Source organism: Papaver somniferum, chromosome 8 (genome assembly GCF_003573695.1).
Source record: "Papaver somniferum cultivar HN1 chromosome 8, ASM357369v1, whole genome shotgun sequence".
In the NCBI taxonomy this organism is placed as follows: domain Eukaryota; kingdom Viridiplantae; phylum Streptophyta; class Magnoliopsida; order Ranunculales; family Papaveraceae; genus Papaver; species Papaver somniferum.
In genome coordinates, this window is record NC_039365.1 from 29,080,125 (window position 1) to 29,099,914 (window position 19,790).

The window sequence follows — 19,790 nt, forward strand, 5'->3', positions numbered from 1 at the left end:
CATACCCCGTTTCTTTTTATATTCCATCTGGAGAACGTTTCGAAGGATGGTTTAACATGGCTGATGTAATGGAATCCATCATCAATTTTTCTTCATCTTTGTCAAAACCTAAATCTCAGTTACTTTATCCACAAAACCATTCCACCTCATTTGAGAATTTCACATGACCTAACATCACATATGCATAATCCCTGTTCCACCAGAATTCAAAACCTAACAAACCAAAGCATCATCCCAAGCAAAAATTTCACCATTTACCTGTGACCGGTATGCAGCACCATCATCTGTCAAAACAAAGATTTCCAAATATGAAAAATTTATACACATGGACCATAACTCAGCAAACTTAGGAGAATGGGATAAGGCTTTTGTGATCTCTTCTTCTGACAAGGTTAACTCATGGTCGAAAATTGGTAAACTGCTTTGTTTTGAACTCAATATTCCGAAACCATTTGAGCTATTCCCGATCAATTCAACACAGGCTATCTTCTATGTTGATGAAAACTTCTCCAGGGCAAATCTTGAGTTCCAGTTCATTGTAAACAACATTAGCTATTCTGTGTTCCGATGGCATCACAAGATTTGGGGTAGTGTGGCAGAACATCATTATGTTTTTAACATTGAAATTCTGGGAATTTCATTTCATTATTGGTCTTTGAAACTCATTCATGCTATTGGTGAAATCTGTGGTGAGTTACTTTTGATCGACAAACATACCCTTAAGCTTTCCAACCTTCAAGCCATGCGAATGAAGATCAGAAATATGAATGGTATTAATGCAATCCCACGAGTAATCAAGATATTTTGTGGTAATCAAATGTTTACTGCACATACTGCAATAACTGGAAAGTCTTCTCACGCTGACTGTAATTTCATAATCACACCGTTGAGAGGTCAAGATCCCTACATATCAGTTACACATGATTTGCGGGATATCATTAATACCACAAAAAGGAAGACTCACCAGAATGCCAATATAATAGCGGATGCATGCAGGGAATATTCTCAGTCAAAGGATTCTGGTGCTAATATCACGGAAGTTAAAGATGTTTGTAATTCTACGGTGGTTAAAAAACTCAGGAAAAAAAGGAAAAAAAGATCGAGAAAAGCCACACGAAAGTCTGTAGTCCAGGTCTGGCAAAAAGTACAATATGTGAGCTGTCATCCAATGTATCTGCAGTGGAAACTGATGTGGATGATGATATGGACATTGATATGGTGAGTCATACGACATCCTTCAAACTCGCAGTCCCAGAAATAATTGCAGTAGAAGATTGTCCGACTGATTTCAAAATCCATGCAGTTCATGCAACAGATAATTCGATCCATGCATATCAAACAGATAATATGATACCTGAAGTAGTAGAATCTGTTGAACCTCAAAACAATCATCCATGACCTTATTCAATACCCTAAACCTACATCCATTCACCTACAATACCCTAAACCAACATCTGTCAACTTTCAAAACCCTAAACCTATAGCTTTCACCTAGCAAAACCCTAAACAAACATCTCTTCATCTACCAACTTCATTCAAACACCTAAAAGAAGTTACGAAAGTTTACAGAAACATCAACAACTTACTGCAGCCACAAATTACATCACCACAGCATACAAGGACTCAGATTTCGATTCCAATTTGGATAATGAAAGAAGTTAAACGTCTCTTTGCACTGGGTGTTACACTGGGTATTGGATTTCCAGCAATGGAAAATCACACAAGGAAATACCTCATCTCTAAGGTATCAAATTCAGGTCCTATCCTCAAACCAATTCCGACTTTACCAATAAAGAAACAAATACATAAGGATTATGCTGTTCAAAACTTTATCAGTATAGAGGATGTTGATATTGTACCTGTGCATGAAGAATGACAAAGCTCTTTACCCTTATTGGGTTTGGAAGATTCTTTTATATCTTTGGAAGACGACAGCAAACAAACAGCAGAAGAAATTCCACCGGTCTTTGAGCATGCAACAAAAGAATTCGCATATGACACTGATAGTACTTCACTGGAATACCCACTGGGCTATGATCCAGTAGCAGCAAACTTGGTAGATGATAATGTTTCATCTGGTAATTCTTTAGCAGCAAACCTCTCGGATGATACGAGTTCCAATGATCACTTAGTTCCGGTTATACCAAGGAAGTTGAGGAATGAGCTAAGAAGACGGGGGATGTCCATTGAGGTGATTTCTTCACCAACATCCAGAACAAAGAGGTCAGTAAATTCAAGGGGCAAAGTTTGTTTTAAATGAATCTTAAAATTCTTACTTGGAATGTAAGGGGATTGAACTCCAATAGAAGAAGAACGGTGGTTCATAAATTCCTGCAGATGATTAGAGCTCCTATCATTATTCTTCAAGAGACAAAGATGATGCAATGTTCCTCTTGGGATATTAAGCAAATATGTGGTTATAAGAATGTAGGTTGGACTCTACAACAATCGGTAGGAAATTCCGGTGGCATGTTAATTCTCTGGGATAGAGATTTTTTGGAAGTAAGTGATTCACTTGTCGGTGACTACACGCTGTCAATTTTATGTAAAAATAAGAATGACAACTTCCAGTTGGTGATTACAAACGTTTATGGACCAAACAATTCAGTGGAGAGGACTGAATTTTGGCTAGAACTCGATAACGTTTGTAGATATTGGATTAATATTCCATGGTGTATTGTGGGTGACTTCAACACAATTGTGAAGTGTGGTGAAAAAAGAATTATAAGAGGATTACAAGAAGTATGAGAAAGTTCAACAAATTTATAGTTGAGCACGATCTCATTGACTTGCCTCTGAAGGGTGCAAGATACACTTGGTCGAATGGACAATCAAATCCGGTTATGTGCAGGTTAGACAGGTTTCTCATTTCCCCATCTTTTGAACAACATTACCCTTTCGTTACCCAGTTAGCTAAAGCCAGACCTACATCCGATCACATTCCACTCCTTCTAGACATTTCTGACCCTTCCTGGGGACCTAGTCCTTTTAGGTTTGAAGCTATGTGGTTCATGGAGAATGGTTTCTTACAATTACTGGAAGATTGGTGGCTTTCTTTTTGTTTTGCAGGTACACCTACTACAGTGCTTTGGTTGAAGTTAAAGGTACTTAAGGAAAAGATAAAAGTCTGGAACAAAGAAGTTTTTGGACACACAACCACAAAGCTCAATATCATTCTCTCGGATATTCAAACTCTAGATTTGCTAGGAGAAGATAATGTTCTCACAGAAGAAGAGTGAAATGTGCATCTACAAAATAAAGCGGAATTCGAAAGGATTTCTAAAATGGAGGAGACGTCATGGAAAATTAAATAAAAAACCAAATGGCTACAAGAGGGAGATCGAAACACTTCATTCTTCATCAGCAATGCCTCTGCGAGACGTAGATACAATAGAATAAGGCAATTATACATCGGCAATGAACTTGTGTCTGATAGGAAGAGGTTACAAGAACATATTGTGGGTTTTTACAAGACACTTTTCACTGAAGAAGAAATTATTAGGCCTGATTTAGAAGGGATTGATTTTGATTCCATCACTGCTACAGAAGCTATTATCATAGATTCTGATTTTAATGAAGATGAGGTCGTACGTGCCATCAGGGACTTAGGAAATGACAAAGCTCCGGGTCCAGACGGATTTCCAATTATTTTCTTTCAGAAGTGTTGGCATTTCATCAAAGGAGATTTTATGGCTACGGTGAATGAATTTTGTACCACAGGTAATATTAATTCTAAGCATAATTCTACTTTTATTACTCTTATACCGAAAAAGGATCACATCGAAACAATCAAGGATTGTAGACATATATGTCTCCTTACTAGTGTTTACAAGATCATTGCCAAGGTGTTATCCACGAGACTCAAACTTGTCATGGATAAACTCATATCCCCGGTGCAATGCGCGTATATCGAAGGCAGACAAATTATCGATGGTACTCTAATAGCCAACGAGTTGGTAGATTCTAGACTAAGGTCTGGAAATGCTGGAATTTTATGCAAAATTGATCTGGAGAAGGCGTCTGATAGAATAAATTGGAATTATCTTGAATCTGTGCTTATTCAAATGGGGTTTACCTCAAAATGGCGCAACTGGTTGAGGTTCTGTTATGCTACTTCATCATTTTCAGTTTTAATTAATGGATCTTCTTTTGGTTACTTCACAAGTACAAGGGGAGTTCGACAGGGATGCCCTGTTTCTCCTCTTTTGTTCAACATTGCGATGGAGGGTTTTTCCAGATATATAGATAGAGTTGCGAATCAGGGTCTTTTCAGCGGTTTCTCAGTCACACCTACAAGTACCATAGTGAATCACCTTCATTATACAGATGATACGATTTTCTTTGTTGAAAATAACAAGGAGCAGTTACATAATCTGTTTTCAGCTTTACAGTGTTTTGAGTACATTGCAGGTTTAAAAGTAAACACTGCCAAGACAAGGATTATTTCTGTTGGAGAAGTCCCAAACTTAACCTTGTGGGCTGAGGAATTCGGTTGTACAATAGACTGTTTACCTTTCCAGTATTTGGGAATTCCGTTAGGTGATAAGTCCAGTTCGAAGAGAATTTGGGACCCAATTATAGAGAAATTCGACGCCAGATTATCCGTCTGGAGACGTATTTCTTTATCAAAGGGAGGTAAGCTCGTTCTTATCAAATGCATCTTGTCATCTCTTCCAACATATTATTTTTCGTTGTTCAAAGCACCAATTTCTGTTATTAAAATCCTCGAAAAGAAGATGCGCAATTTCTTATGGGAATATAAAGATGGAGTAAAGACTTCTCATTTGGTTAACTGGAATTTAGTCTGCGCTACTAAAGAAAAAGGCGTCCTAGGTGTGTGTAACCTGAGATTAATGAATTTATCTTTGCTTGCGAAATGGTGTAGGAGGTTTGGTGTCGAAAAGAGCAAGCTATGGTACAAGATAATAGAGGAGAAATATGGCTCAGAGTTTTCTTTTTGGAATCCCGGTAAAATTGCTACAACATATGGTATCTCTTGTTGGCGAGCCATTGCGTAAACTGCTAATCTTTTGAGTGCCAATTCTACCTTATACTTACATTCAGGTAGTTTAATTTCTTTTTGGAATGACATTTGGTGTGGAGATTTGTCATTAACAAAAGCACATCCTAATCTTTATAAGCTTTCTCGGGATAAACATATAACAGTTGTTGCAATGATATCTTTAGAAGGTGGTTGGAAGTTTGATTTTAGGCGTGTTTTTTCAAATACAGAGGTGGTGGAATTTGCTACAATACTTACCATTATAGGGGACAATCCACCTACTCAAGATGATCTGACGGATACTCGCAGATGGAAACTTAACCACACGGGAGTTTTTACTGTGAAATCACTATATGCTAAATTAGTGGCAGAAGATGGAGTTAATCACTTTCCTTATTCGTTCATTTGGAAGACGGCAATACCACCAAAGATTAATATCTTAATGTGGTGTTTGATTCACAGTAAACTGAATACAATTGATATCTTGCAACACAAAGGTATGGATCTCCATAATTCTTGTGTTCTGTGTGGAATTGGTGTAGAATCTCGGGATCATTTATTCTTACATTGTAAGATTGCTTATAAGATTTGGTCGAGCATTCTGTTTAATACAGGTTGGAGTTGGGTTTTACCGGGTTCCATGAGAATTTTGGCAGAAAGTTGGCACCATAATCATTTTTCCCCTACAGGGAATTATATTTGGGATCTAATACCAGCAGCGGTTGTTAATATAATTTGGAATGAAAGGAATTGCAGACGTTTTGAGGAACAATATATTTACAAAACAGATGATGATCTGGTTTGTCTGTCAAATCCTCTATTTTAGTTTGGGCAGCAGCAACAGGTACACAAGATTTTGTGTCTTCACAGATTCAAAATTGGAACTCTATCTTTTTGTAATTTTCTTATTTGTCCTTTTCTATTCTACCTCTGGTAGATTTACATGTACATTCTTCTTCTCTAAATAAAATTCCTCTTTCGATCAAAAAAAAAAACATTACTTGTGTTCTTTGTAATGGGTCTGTTGAAAGTTTAGATCACATATTCATGAACCGTGAGTTTTTAAAAAAGGTCTGGAATCATTTGCTTTATAATACTAATAGAAAGAAAACAAACAATATTTTTTTTTTTAAATAATCAAGAAGATTACTGAAAGAAAACAAACAATATCACCTTGCATAACTGGATCAAAACTTGGTTTCAAAACAAAAAAAAAAGAAGGTTCTCATGATGATGTCAGTTGAGAGAATATTTGTGCTATCACAATGTGGTTTGTTTAGAAATCCAGGAGTGAAACTGTGTTTAATGGCAGTAAGCCAAACTATAAGTATACAACTTTTCAGATTATGACACACATAATGGCAGTTAAGAAGTTGGAAGTTCCTAAGAAGACTGGGTTTGAAGAAGGAAAACAAGGAAAGGCTTATTTCACTGTTTTTCACAACAACAATGATACTAATGATTATATAATAATGTTAGCCACAAATCATTCAGGAAGGTTTATAGGAGCAAGGTGCATCAGTACACCCCAAGGTGTAGACAACAAGGATAGGAAGAAGACCATGATTACTGTGATGTTGTGGTTGAATGATATGAAATGCATAAATGTCACAGTGTCTTGGCAGAATAATGAGTCTTCTGGTGACTCTACTCAAGTGGAAGGAAAAGTGAACATGGAGGACTTTATGTTAGATAAGAATTTCAATAGTTGTTTTAACTATTTCAGATCTTTTGAAGTAAATACAAGTAATAATCTAGAAGTAAATGCAGTTATGTTTGCAATGTTAAAACTTAGATTTTTGAGAAGGATTGGTCATGGTCTGATAAAGAGGAGAGAAATATGAAGAACAGGCTTGAAACATTAGATAGGATGGATCTGTCTAGAGGCAAAACAAGTTCTGCATCAAGTTTCTCTCAATATAATGAAGGCTGTACTAATAGAGAAGACAAAAAAGTGATAATGGTTTCAGCAGGCGGTTTGGAAGGATATGATTATGAAGTTCTCGATAATGTCGGCACTTTCAGTGCAGGCGGAAAGGATATACATGATCTAATTGTAAGAGGAAGAAAAGAAAGCCTGGCCAGAAATGCTACAAAGGATGGCGTAAAAAGGGGAAGAAGAGGGCCAAGTATTTTGAGAAATGTACGAGTCAGAGGTTGGGGTTTGATGTTCTTTCCTTCACTACCTTGGGTAGGCTAGGGAGTAATACTGTGGATTTCCTGAAGAGGTTGCGAAATTACATGGCTAGTCATGATGAGAATATTGTTGTTGAAGATTTTCTTTTTTTACAGGATAGGTGTTGTTATCCAAAAAGGGATTGGAACTCAGCTTGTGGCCCGGCTTCATCAAATACCTGTAAACTCCTTTCCATTAATGATGATAAATTTTTTTTGATAAAAAAAATAAAAAAATAAATAGTAATATCTTTATTTAATTTATAGGTACCACTGCTCAATCATGATTGATACAATTACAGATTCACTCTACCAAAAAGCCGTCAGCATCAAAAAAATCAATAAAGTCATCAACAGTACAGCCTCTTTCGTGGTAAGATGATATGGGCGGATAAGATTCCATTCTTAACACTATATAAGTAGACAATATAGAGTGCTAATAATAGTTCTCGTGATTTCTCTGGGACTGATCGAATTCGCTACTATTTTCTCTCTCCTCTCTCTCTCTCCCCTTCTTCGATCAGCTTCCTTCTTCTTTCCTCACATGGTAATGGAATACTCCTACTTCCACTGCCCTTTCTTGAGATTTGCGGTGACCTTTTTCATTGCTACTCTTCTCGTTGGAAATGCTAGTGCCCATTCTTCTTCTTCTTCTTCGGGAACTTGCAATTTTCCAGCCATTTTCAATTTTGGTGACTCTAATTCTGATACAGGAGGCTTTTCTGCTGTTTTCGGACAAGCTTGGCCACCAGCAGGGGAAACCTATTTTGGTGCTCCTGCAGGAAGATATTCGGATGGACGCCTCATCGTCGATTTCATAGGTATGTGATTTACTCAGCGCTTCAAAATCTTCTGTAAGAAGAAATATACTATCTTCAGTGTACGTCACCATTCATGCACATAGAAAGAATCTGCGTTCGCCTGAAGTTTTTGGTCAATGTAGCCTCCATTTCGTTTCTGTTTCTTTTGCGTTACAAGAGCGATGATGCCAATTAGAGAAATTAGGTAGAGTCAATTCTCGAGTCTTTGTTTCTTGCAATAATAAATTAAGATAAAATAATCTCCGGTCTTTAAAGATTCTTGCCTGTTCCAAATAAAACCAAAATCAGCTAGCTGTGCCACACATACTACCACAAGTAAGACTCTCGTGCAAATCTACAGGTACAACAAACAACTTCATCTTGTGGTCACATTTACGCATGTGTTAGAATAAAAAAAGAAACATTTAAGCATGTGCTTAGGGTAGTAAAGATATTTTTAGTTAATATATAGCTGATAATTTGTTAACTAACTAAAAATGAAATAGGTGTACTAATTTACCTGGAGTATACCAAATTTTACTTGGGAGTATACCATGAACTTGTTATTCACGTAAATACCATGATATGTTGACTCCCGATTTCCAAATATTTGTTATCGGGATGACAGAAGGGAGTCTCTCCTTTACTATTAATATGGGAGCTAAAAATGCACCCCTTGCAACGTTTTAATTTTCATTTTTAATCGATCCAATTGAATGGGTATTGGTCGTTTTTTCTCGAAATTGAATCAACAATCGGAGAGTTATCGTCCCCGATTATGGTTAGGAGCAATGAAAATGATTGGAAGTCGGTCCGACTGACGGTAATTAGGCATGAAAATGGTCAAAAAACCGTCACCTAAGCTTTTAATTTTAATCTGGATCGTTGGTTGCCAACAAAATTCAGCAATCAGATTTAAAACTGTTACTGAAATGTTACAAAATTGTTACAATATAAGTGTTAGACAAATATAACGCTTATAAATGTTATAAAATCACTGTTACAAATTTTGTTGCAAATCTGTAACAAATTGCGTCACAAAAACATGCTCCCTGACTTTGGTCGTCCCTGCACTGCTGTAGCAGTCATCTAGTTATATAACATAACTGGTGATAGAAACAAGATTAAAAATCTATATAAACTTAAACGAGGTAAATTAGTACACCAATTATTTATGAAAAATAATTTTGAAGAAAGTTTAGAACTTTGGGAATGATTTTTAGCGTCCCAAACCACCTCAAGTTCCGTCACTGAACATAATAATCAAGGGTGGAACCAAGTGTTGGTTGATTTTGGCTTTAATCTTTTCCCAAAATCTTCGGGATCATGCAAGAACCCTTAATTTTTCCTAATAATTTGTATCTAACCCGCCTAGTATTTAACGTTTAGTACATTAAATTTTTCCTTTTTGTATATTACATATTTAACCCCTTCAATATTAACTTATGATTCTACTGCTAATAACAAATAGAACATCCTATTAATACAATTATTATAATTCTTTACTTTTTTGACCTGTAAAAATTATAATGGTATACTCCCTCCGTACTACATATATAGGCGGAGGTGGACAATTCTTATAGATTAAGAAAAGTGCTTTGGATTCATAATTTTTCATACCTTTCTTTTATTTTATTCTTTGTCCTATTCTTACTATAATTTTCCATGTCCAATAAATAAGGATATTTAGAAGAAAATTCATCTTGAAAATAGGATTCTGCCTCTTTAGTGGTATAAATAAAAATCAAAATTTCGCCTATATAATAGGTAGGGAGGGAGTATATGAGGAACTAGTACTGAAGTCTTAGTTACAGGTCGTTAAAATCGTCATTTTAAATTATTATAATTCCATACATGACATTATTCACATTTCCGGGAAAAGTAAAACCTAAATGTCCATCGATGCAAATGTTATGACAAAGGCTTATTATGTATTTCAGCGGAGAAACTAGGATTGCCTCATCTCAGCGCATATCTAGATTCTATTGGGACAAATTTCACTCATGGAGCTAACTTCGCGACTGCTGCATCAAGGATTAGGAAACTAAATCACTCCGTTCCTCAGGGTGGACTCAGTCCAATTTCTTTAGATATTCAAAAGAATGAATATGCACAATTCACTGTAAGAACTCAAACTATTCGAAATCGAGGTAACTATCATTGTCATTTTGAATAAAATTGTTAGTATAATACTAATTTATAAGTATGTAGCTTAAGAATTAACTAACAAAATAATTTATTTAATTTACAGGTGCAGTTTTCCAAAATTTAATGCCAAGAAGTGAATATTTTTCACGTGCTCTATATACTTTTGATATTGGCCAAAATGATATCACTAGTAGTTACAACATCAGTATGACAAAGGCGGAAGTTAGAGATATAACATCTGACGTACTCGATGAGTTCTCCCAAAGTGTTAAGGTATGCAAATTTCGCATTGTATTCTATTTTTCTCTCCTCGTGGAAATTATTTTTTTCTCCGACTTAAATATACATTGTTTTATAAAAAAATGATTTGGTGTTTGTTTTTGGCCTTTTGGGCCTATTAATGACGGCCTGAGGTATGGAAACTATGCTTAAATTCTGTCCCTATAATTGGGCAAACAAAGTGATGAGCTATTTTTAACAGATACTACCTCAGTTCTAAAAAAGAAATAACTTTTTTTTTTCTTTTTTTATCTAAAGAAAGACCAAAAAGAGCGGATGATTGTAATTCTTTTCCAGAACTGGAGGAAATATATCATTTAACGGATTTTTTTGTTTTTTATTTTTCTTTTCTTTGAGTGCAAGCATTATCACCATGTATAAATAATTGGTTGTTGCTAGTTTTTAGTTTACATATTTTAAAATGATGCAAGGGAGTTACTACTCCAAGACTTGTTAATTGCAGCTCTAGTTAGTCACAAAAAAAAAAGAAAGAAAAGAGAAGGCTGTTTGCTAAAATCCATTTAATTTGGATAGAAACTAAATATCTTTAGGTGGCATGGGCTTGATTCAGGATATCTACGGTCTAGGAGGGAGATATTTCTGGATCCACAATACTGGCCCAGTTGGATGCTTAGCGTACATGCTAGATTCCCTACTAATCACTGCGGGGGAAATTGATAAAGCCGGTTGCGTCAAAACTATCAATGATATAGCTCAGTATTTCAACCGAAGGCTAAATGAAACTATTGTTAAACTCAGAAAAGAACTCCCATCAAGTGCAATCACGTACGTGGATGTCTACAAAGTTAAATATTCACTCATCAGCAAAGCTAAACAATATGGTAATTATTTTTCTAATTTGATGTAACAAAGGTTGAAAGTTGAGACCGAACTCAAATGGATTTGATTTGATGATTTTAAATTGAGTTATATGAACAGGATTTAAGCAGCCTCTTAGAGCTTGTTGCGGGCATGGAGGCAAGTATAACTTCAACTCAAAATATGGATGTGGAGCAAAGATGAAAGTGAATGGAACAGAGATAGTGGTTGGTTCATGCAAAAATCCGAAAGTTAAGATTTGTTGGGATGGTGTCCACTATACCGAAGCAGCAAACAAATTTGTGTTTGATCAAATTGTTGATGGTTCTTTCTCAGACCCGCCAATCTCATTGACTATGGCCTGCCGCAGACCAACCTCATACTGACTCTGACTCCTCAGAGTTGCTCAAGAAAGTGCTCCGTCCATTCTTGTTTCAGTCTATTCATCTTTTGCTCTTTTGGTCTCTCTTTAAATAATAATTAATCATTTTTGGAACTCTAAAACCTTGGTTCAGTAACTTTTGGGGGTTTTGGGTTAGTGTCACTAATGTGACATTGTGACCATGCTGAACCAAAATCATTATCGGTGCTTATTATTTGATAGATAAAACTGTTATTTGTGAACCATGAAGGATTAAGCTATGCTATCCATCAAAACTCAAACACCTTGTATAATTTTTTTTGAATTAATAATGTTGCAAAAGCTACAAAACAGATTTCTTTTCGTTTCTTTGTCCTCTACACTCCACTTTCCCCCAAAAACATGACAACAAAAATATTCATACCCATATCTTCCGTATCTAAATGTTAAAAGTTGTCCCTAAAAGACTCATGTGCCTACAACAGGACAGCCAATTTCCGGCTAAGATCTGGGCAGATAAGATTCCTCTTCTTAACTATATATGTAGTAGACAAAATAGACTGCAACAGTTGTCGTGAATTCCACTCTTAACCATATATGTAACGACTACTCTCTCACTTCTTCAACCAGTTTTCTTTTTCTTTTTCTTTCTTTTCATCATGGGATACTCGTACTCCTGCTACTTCCATTGTCCTTTGTTGAGATTTGCAGTGACCTTTGTTATCACTACTCTTCTGGTTGGATATGTTGGTGCTCATTCTTCTTCGAGAAATTATAATCCTTGCAGTTTTCCAGCCATCTTCAATTTTGGTGACTCAAATTCTGATACCGGGGGTGCTTCAGCTCTTTTCCGACAATTTGGTCAACCAGAGGGAAAAACCTATTTCCGAGCTCCTGCAGGAAGATATTCGGATGGACGCCTCATCATCGATTTCATAGGTATGTGATTTTACTCAGTGATTCAAAATCTTCCGTAAAAAAAAATATGCTAACTTCGATCTCTTAAAAGAGTGCAACACGTCGCCATTCATGCACATAGAAAGAATCTGCTGCGAATTTTTTTTTTTTTTTTTGCATTACAAGAGCGAGCTATTTATAATGCTAACAGGAAGATACATGTGTGAGGCGCTAGAATAGGCGAGGCGCCAAGACCCTCGCCTAACGCCTAGGCGCAGAGGAAAATAGAGAAAGAAAAATTAATGGCTCAGATTTTTGCGCCTTGGGCGTTTATTAGCTAGCTAGGTGATCTCTGCACGACTCGTGCGCGCTTTCCCTTTCACAACATAAACTGTAGTTATGGTACAACTGCCGTAAATTTCTCACGAAGGTTTTTATGTTTTTCAGCTGAAAGACTCGGGTTTCCTTATCTCAGTCCGTATCTCGATTCCATCGGAGCAAATTTCAGTCATGGAGCCAACTTTGCGACTGCTGGATCAACAATTAAAAATTTGAATCACTCGGTTCCTCAGGGTGGACTTAGTCCAATTTCATTAAACATTCAGAAAAACGAATATGCACAATTCACCACCAAAACTCAAACACTTCGTAATCAAGGTAAAAAATAAACTATTTGTGAATTTTTTCATAATATTCGAAAGTATGTTAACAAATAATCAAATAATTCTAACCCTTTATATTTTGTTTTACAGGTGGAGTTTTCCAAAATTTGATGCCAAAAAATGAATGTTTCTCACAAGCTTTATACACTATTGATATCGGTCAAAATGATATCACTAGTAGTTATAAGATTGGCATGTCAAAGGAGGAAATCAGAAATATAACATCTGACATACTCGATCAGTTCTCCGAAAATGTTAAGGTATCTAAATTCCTCATTATTATTCTATTTTCCTTTCCTCGTTGAATGAATATAGCTTTAGAACATTTTCTAATTGCTAAAATGAACTAAAATCTTTTTCTGGCATGGACTTGCTTCAGGATATCTACGGTCTTGGAGGAAGATATTTCTGGATCCACAACACTGGTCCAGTCGGATGCTTAGCGTACATGTTAGATTCACTACAAATCACTGCAGGGCAAATAGATAAACTCGGTTGCGTCAAACCTATCAATGATATAGCTCGATATTTCAACCGTAGGTTGAATGAAACAGTAGTAAAACTCAGAAAAGAACTCCCATCAAGTGCAATCACGTACGTTGACGTCTACAAAGTCAAATACTTGCTCATCAGTAATTCTAAAAAATATGGTAATTTTCTAAGTTGATATTTATTACGAGGTTGAAAGTTGAGAATCTTGAGAATGAATTCAAATGGAGTTGATTTGATGATATTAGATTGAATTGTATGAACAGGATTTAAGCAGCCTCTTAGAGCTTGTTGTGGACGTGGTGGAAAGTTTAACTTTAACTCAAAATATCAATGTGGCGCCAAGATGAAAGTGAATAATGGAACAGAGATACTGATCGGTTCATGCAAAAATCCAAAGGTCAAGATTAGTTGGGATGGTGTACACTATACTGAAGCAGCAAACAGATTCGTGTTTGATCAAATTGTTGACGGTTCTTTCTCAGACCCGCCAATGTCATTGACTATGGCATGCCATTGATCAACTTTATAGTTCATACTGATTCATTAGTAAAAATAGGGATTCTCTGTGAACACGAGATTTTTAAACTGAAGTAGCTCAGTACACTCATTCAGGAAAAACTCCTCCCTGCTAATAGGTATCGAGGTGAGCTCACTAGTCGTTTCAGAAATGCTCTTTCCGAATAAATGTTACGTTATCCATTTTTTGTTTCAGAAATGCTCTTTTGCTTCTGTGGTCTCTCTTTAAATTTTTTGTGATTTATCCATCATGTTTGGGGGTGTATATAGAGGAACAGCCTTCGGAAATTGGATGTAATTACTTTTTCCTAGTTAGGCTAAGTCCTATGGGTTAGATTGAGCTGTTAGATTAGCAGAAAAATGTAGCAGTTCAAAGAAAAAAGGTGTGGCCTATTTGTTAACACTAGTTCTCCCTCCTAGCCTTTGCTCGTAGTTGAACTAGCAACGAGATTGAATACAAAGTAACCTTTATGCTGAATGGTTCATTGCTGGGAGATTAATTTTCTGACCTAACAGCTGAGATTTAAAGCGCTAAACCAAACAGCGCTTGATAGTGGTCTCTGATGACGCGGACTGCTAATCTAGCTGCTAGATTAGCACCCATAGGACTTAGCCTTAGAGCAGGATCTTCTATCCTAGTTAAAGAAACTTTTTATAAGAATGGTTTCAAATTCTTAGCTGTTTTAGTTTTTTATTTTTTTTTGGAGGCAATTCCGTTTTCGAGAAGTTACTGGATTCGGCATGAAAACTGGCTCTTATTTACGGAATACCAGGACTAATAGATTTAGACCTTTACAACTACAATTCCTAGTATTTCTATAGATTGGCCAAAACCTTCACCAAAATAGATTCCATATACCGTGTTGGTTTCCTAACATAAATCAGTTTCCTCTTCCATAAAAAACACGAGCACAAACGAATGCTGTCGTTGCGAGAAATCCCACAACTAACACCCCTTAATAATTTCTAGATCTATTCATCTTTATCACCTAATTATCAATATAAATGCTAGAAATATAAATAGACAAAAATATTTTTTACATGGTTCGATCATTGTGATCTACATCCATGGTTCTTCACTATGATTGTTGGAATTACATGAGTATTACATTTAGTATCTCCATTAATGAGTTTTTTGGTAGAACTCTAGATCTAGTTTTTGGTGATGGAGGAAGAAGATGATAAAGAAAATAAAGTCATTCCCTACAAAATATGTCTCTCTACAAAGTGTGCATCTCTTTACAAATGTGTCTATCTTCCTTTCCTCTCTTCTGCCTTTCTCTTTATATAGGTGTTTACATAGTGGATGACAGCTATTAGATAGTGGAGTACAGCTAATGAAGCCCCTATTTTCGGATCTGACAAGCGATGTCCTCGCACGCTTATATTGGATCTTCTCGCACGTGCTCTTTGACTTCACACAGCTTCCACACTTTACTCGTGACTTTGTGATGTCATCTTTAATATCCATTGTGCGATCGGCTTCGCTTGGTAATGAAGTGAAAACTTCGCATAGAAATAAGAGGTGCGATATTTTGCCCCTACATTTTGCCTCTTTTTCCTTGAATATTGCTTGAGGAGCGATCTGTAAGGGAAAATCCACCTTGTTGTTGTTGTTGGAGGTACGAGCGAAATAATACTGGACTTGAAAAGCACGCACTTGCCTCTATTCTTATGTGAAGTTCCGAAGCTTTGAGAAGTATGACGTATCATTCCTTGATGAAGTATAAGAAGTATCCGTCCTTGCATGTGAATAAGAAGTATGCGAACAAATCAAATGAAACTACTACTCCATGTTCTTTGCCTCATGTTATGCTGTAATGCAAATAAGAATTTAGATTAGTATTCAACATTTCTTTTGTTAAAAAATTTCATTTATGTGCAAGTTCAAATCATTTCTGTTTGTTTTGATTTCCTTTGTATGACTTGTTTGGTCTCATTTGATAAATATCTTCCATGGAAATGATCCTAATGAGGTCTTATTTAGCCTATTGTATAGGTCTTATTTTTCCCCCTACTACTCTCCATGTTAAATACCATATCATTTGAAGCAAAGCAAATATCTAAGAGAAATTCTAATAAATTGATATCTGCGAGATTTTTCTCGATTTTTTATATTTGTGAAATCTTTATAATTGTGCGATTGTATCGCGTTGTAATAAATCAAATTAAAAATCTTTTATTTTGTGTAATAGTAAAATGTTCTAGGAAAGTGGTACTTAGCTTTCATGTGATTTGCTGTTATTGTCAAAGAAGTGAAATGTATGAATGTCGCGCAACAAAAAGAAGTGTGAGAAGTGAGACTTGAACCCTTGACCTGCCTCTTGCATTTTCTCACACCATACCAACTGTGCTAACCCTCTCATGCAAAATAATCAAAGTCGATGCGAACTAATAAAAGACCACGTGTGCGAACCTCTCATGCGAAATAATCCAAGACCAACTGTGCGAGAGGCAATTCTGTATAAATTTCGCGTAACAAAAACAAATATGCGAGAGGCAAGATTTAATCCCATTGACCTGCTCCTTGCGATGTACCGCACTGAACCATCTGTGACAACTCTACTGTGCGAAATAACTGCAGATCTTTATCCTCATTGTACCCTTAACAACTGTGCAAAAATGAAAAATACGTGTGTGTCGGGATTCGATCATACGACCATGAACGCACACTCTGCAGCCTTAACCAACTGTTCAAGCACCTCTATGCAAAGTAAATGCTTAATGTTTTTCTGTTGTTCCTTTATTCGCCCTTGGAGATGAGAAGAAAATGAAACATTTGCATGTGAGAAAATTCGAACCCGTGACCTATTGTTTCTTTTTCCAACTCGAACCATCTGTGCGAGTTTCTGTTTGTGACAGAAATCACAACGCCTGCCTCTTATCCTTATCTTCGACTTCCTTCGCTTCTTTCAACGATTTGCCTCTTGTTCTTTCTCCTGGACATGAAAATTTTCCACTGAAACTTCCATTTTTTCCCCTGAATTTTGTAGATCCAGTAAGATTTATTGCAGGTAGGATAAAATCCTTTACTCTCTCCTTGTTTCTAGCGCCAAAATATAGTTGCGGGAAATCCCACAATTAACACCTCTTAATAATTTCTAGATCTATTTATCTTTATCACCTAATTATCAATATAAATGCTAGAAATATAAATAGACACAAGGATTTTTTACATGGTTCGATCATTGTGATCTACATCCATGGTTCTTCACTATGATTGTTAGAATTACATGAGTATTACATTTAGAATCTCCATTAATGAGTTTTTTGGTAGAGCTCTAGATCTAGTTTTTGGTGATGGAGGAAGAAGATGATAAAGAAAATAAAGTCCTCCCCCACAAAATGTGTCTCTCTACAAAGTGTGTATCTCTTTACAAATGTGTCTATCTTCCTTTCTTCTCTCCTTTCTTTCTCTTTATATAGGTATATACATAGTGGATGATAGCTAATAGATAGTGGAGTACAGCTAATGAAGCCCCTATTTTCGGATCTGACGTGCGATGTCCTTGCACGCTTATATTGGATCTTCTCGCACGTGCTCTATAACTTCGCACAACTTTCACACTTTACTCGTGACTTTGTGATGTCATCTTTGGTATCCATTGTGCGATCGGCTTCGCTTGGTAATGAAGTGACAACTTCGCATAGAAATAAGAGGTGCGATATTTTGCCCCTACAAATGCTATATAAATTCAACCCCATAGTATTGCTACTACATTCATCATACTTTCTTGATATCTCTTCGGCTGTTCTCTGTATATACGAATTTGTACGCGCAAGAGATTACACAAGTTTATAGTTCTTTCAATGGCAGCATTAGAAGTGGTAGCATTAGAAGAAGCACAACAGGTGGCATCATCAGAGGAAGCACAAAAGGCATTAACTTATAGTAGACCTCTCGTTTACAACCATTATTTACTCAACCAGTACGACCAAGAAGAAAAAGAATTGCGAAACATGGAAGCATGCGATACAACAGCACCCATTATTGACCACATGTATGATCATCAAGCACCGAGATATCTTATGCCACTGTTTAAGGACGATGGTCCATGGGAAATCAAGAAAGTACTTACTAAAAGTGATGTTAATCATTTGCATAGACTTCTTTTATCTCATGATATTGTTGAGAGATACATATTTTCATATTGGGATGTCAAACGTGTGCAATGGTTAAAATATAATGGTGATTCTGTGAAAGTTTTAGTAAGAGATTTTGATACTCTGAGGGATTGTAAACTAGTATTCAAAAAGTGGAGCAGTAATAATTCTTACATATTTCAAGCAGGATGGAACCGTAGATTTGTTAAGCCGATGAATTTAGAAGCCGGTGACGAGGTCGGAATGTTTTGGAATCCTACGTCTAGGTTCTCCGTTTTCAAACTACTCAAGAAACATGCTTCAACAAAGACTGTTGATCAAAATCAACCTATTTTCAATTTGTTATAATTTTATTTTCATTCTTTTTCAATGCTGTCATAGAATTTACTTCGGTTAATTTTAAAAATGGTATTGTTTAATTTTCTTTGATAATCAGAGCATGCGCTACAATGTTTCCATACGAAAACGATATTAGTGGACTAAATTTATAATGCAACTAGGAAATCTAACACGGCAACTGGCATTTATTCAAGTAATAAGGCTACATGGTACACACTACAAAGCATTTCGTTAACAGCCTGGCTGAATGTATGATAGTATAAATTTATTGTTGTCCTGACTCTGGCTGCAAGAATCCCCATCTTGATTTTGAAGTATCAAACTCCATGAACCACCCTAGTTGATGTGCACCAATGACAATGGAAGTCTTAGGCTTTAAACCTCCATCAACAAATCCTAAACACCTCACAGCATCATTATTAACTGATACCAGATCCCGCCAAACAATCCTCCATTCACTATTGGGAAAGATGAAGGCGACACTTCCTGGCTTAGAAGTCCAAGGAGGTATCGTGGATGATTTGTAGCATGCACCAAAAGGGGAAACAGGAGTAACCCGGGAAACGTTCATGCCTTTAGCCCATTTAGTATGTACCTTGATCAAGGCCTTGTAGATTGATGTCTCCAAAACAGTGTAAGGTTTTAGAATGTCGATTTTCGTTCCTCCAACTCCATTGGTTTTGTTAATGGACAACAATTTTTTGTCTATCGGTACAGTTTTACCATGTATCTTGACTGATTTGACATCAATGAAATATTCTTCCATACTTTTTGGGTTAACCAAGAGTGGAACGTAATGGAAAAGCTTACTCAAATCACCAAAAAACTTACCGTATGAGTAAATGTAAGGTCCGCCTCCAAAATAAATTAAAAGGCCAGACAAATCCAGAGCAAATGTACGGCGAAACTGCGGAAATGCGGCTGAAAATTGCGAAACTAGTGAAAGACGCGATGAACGTCCTAGACCAGCCACTCCTTCAGCACCTTCACCCAATCCTTTTAGAAAATTACTAGTGGCTGCACAACCGAATGAAATCGGGCGAAGATCAATGGGACCCCGTATATACCCTTCATTACCGAACGCATATATAGATTCAGTGTACACAACATCTGAAATGAGCTCACCCTTGCCGGAAAATCGAGTTACTGTGTTTCTTGTGGAAATGCTACAAGCATTTTTATGGCACCAAGAGTTT

General features: G+C 36.3%; 2 protein-coding genes across 2 annotated transcripts; both read left to right on the forward strand.

The window, feature by feature from the left end:
- The first annotated feature begins 7,614 nt into the window (after positions 1 to 7,614).
- On the forward strand, positions 7,615 to 11,937 carry LOC113301426 (GDSL esterase/lipase At3g26430-like). Its single transcript, XM_026550207.1, has 5 exons — positions 7,615 to 7,998; positions 9,918 to 10,127; positions 10,229 to 10,398; positions 10,976 to 11,246; positions 11,344 to 11,937. The coding sequence occupies exons 1-5, from the start codon at positions 7,722 to 7,724 to the stop codon at positions 11,607 to 11,609; spliced, it is 1,194 nt and encodes a 397-aa protein (XP_026405992.1). The 5' UTR covers positions 7,615 to 7,721; the 3' UTR covers positions 11,610 to 11,937.
- Positions 11,938 to 12,170: 233 nt separating this feature from the next.
- On the forward strand, positions 12,171 to 14,308 carry LOC113301458 (GDSL esterase/lipase At3g26430-like). Its single transcript, XM_026550233.1, has 5 exons — positions 12,171 to 12,523; positions 12,929 to 13,138; positions 13,234 to 13,403; positions 13,523 to 13,793; positions 13,899 to 14,308. Exons 1-5 carry the CDS (start codon positions 12,244 to 12,246, stop codon positions 14,150 to 14,152), a joined length of 1,185 nt encoding a protein of 394 aa, XP_026406018.1. The 5' UTR covers positions 12,171 to 12,243; the 3' UTR covers positions 14,153 to 14,308.
- The last annotated feature ends 5,482 nt before the right edge of the window (positions 14,309 to 19,790 follow it).

Excerpts from the sequence above, each read along its gene's own strand:
- LOC113301426 (XM_026550207.1), top strand. The coding sequence starts at position 7,722 with ATGGTAATGGAATACTCCTACTTCCACTGCCCTTTCTTGAGATTTGCG. Across the intron at positions 7,999-9,917 it reads CCTCATCGTCGATTTCATAG|CGGAGAAACTAGGATTGCCT; the intron begins GTATGTGATTTA and ends TATGTATTTCAG. Across the intron at positions 11,247-11,343 it reads CAGCAAAGCTAAACAATATG|GATTTAAGCAGCCTCTTAGA; the intron begins GTAATTATTTTT and ends TTATATGAACAG.
- LOC113301458 (XM_026550233.1), top strand. The coding sequence starts at position 12,244 with ATGGGATACTCGTACTCCTGCTACTTCCATTGTCCTTTGTTGAGATTT. Across the intron at positions 13,139-13,233 it reads TCAAACACTTCGTAATCAAG|GTGGAGTTTTCCAAAATTTG; the intron begins GTAAAAAATAAA and ends TTTGTTTTACAG. Across the intron at positions 13,794-13,898 it reads CAGTAATTCTAAAAAATATG|GATTTAAGCAGCCTCTTAGA; the intron begins GTAATTTTCTAA and ends TTGTATGAACAG.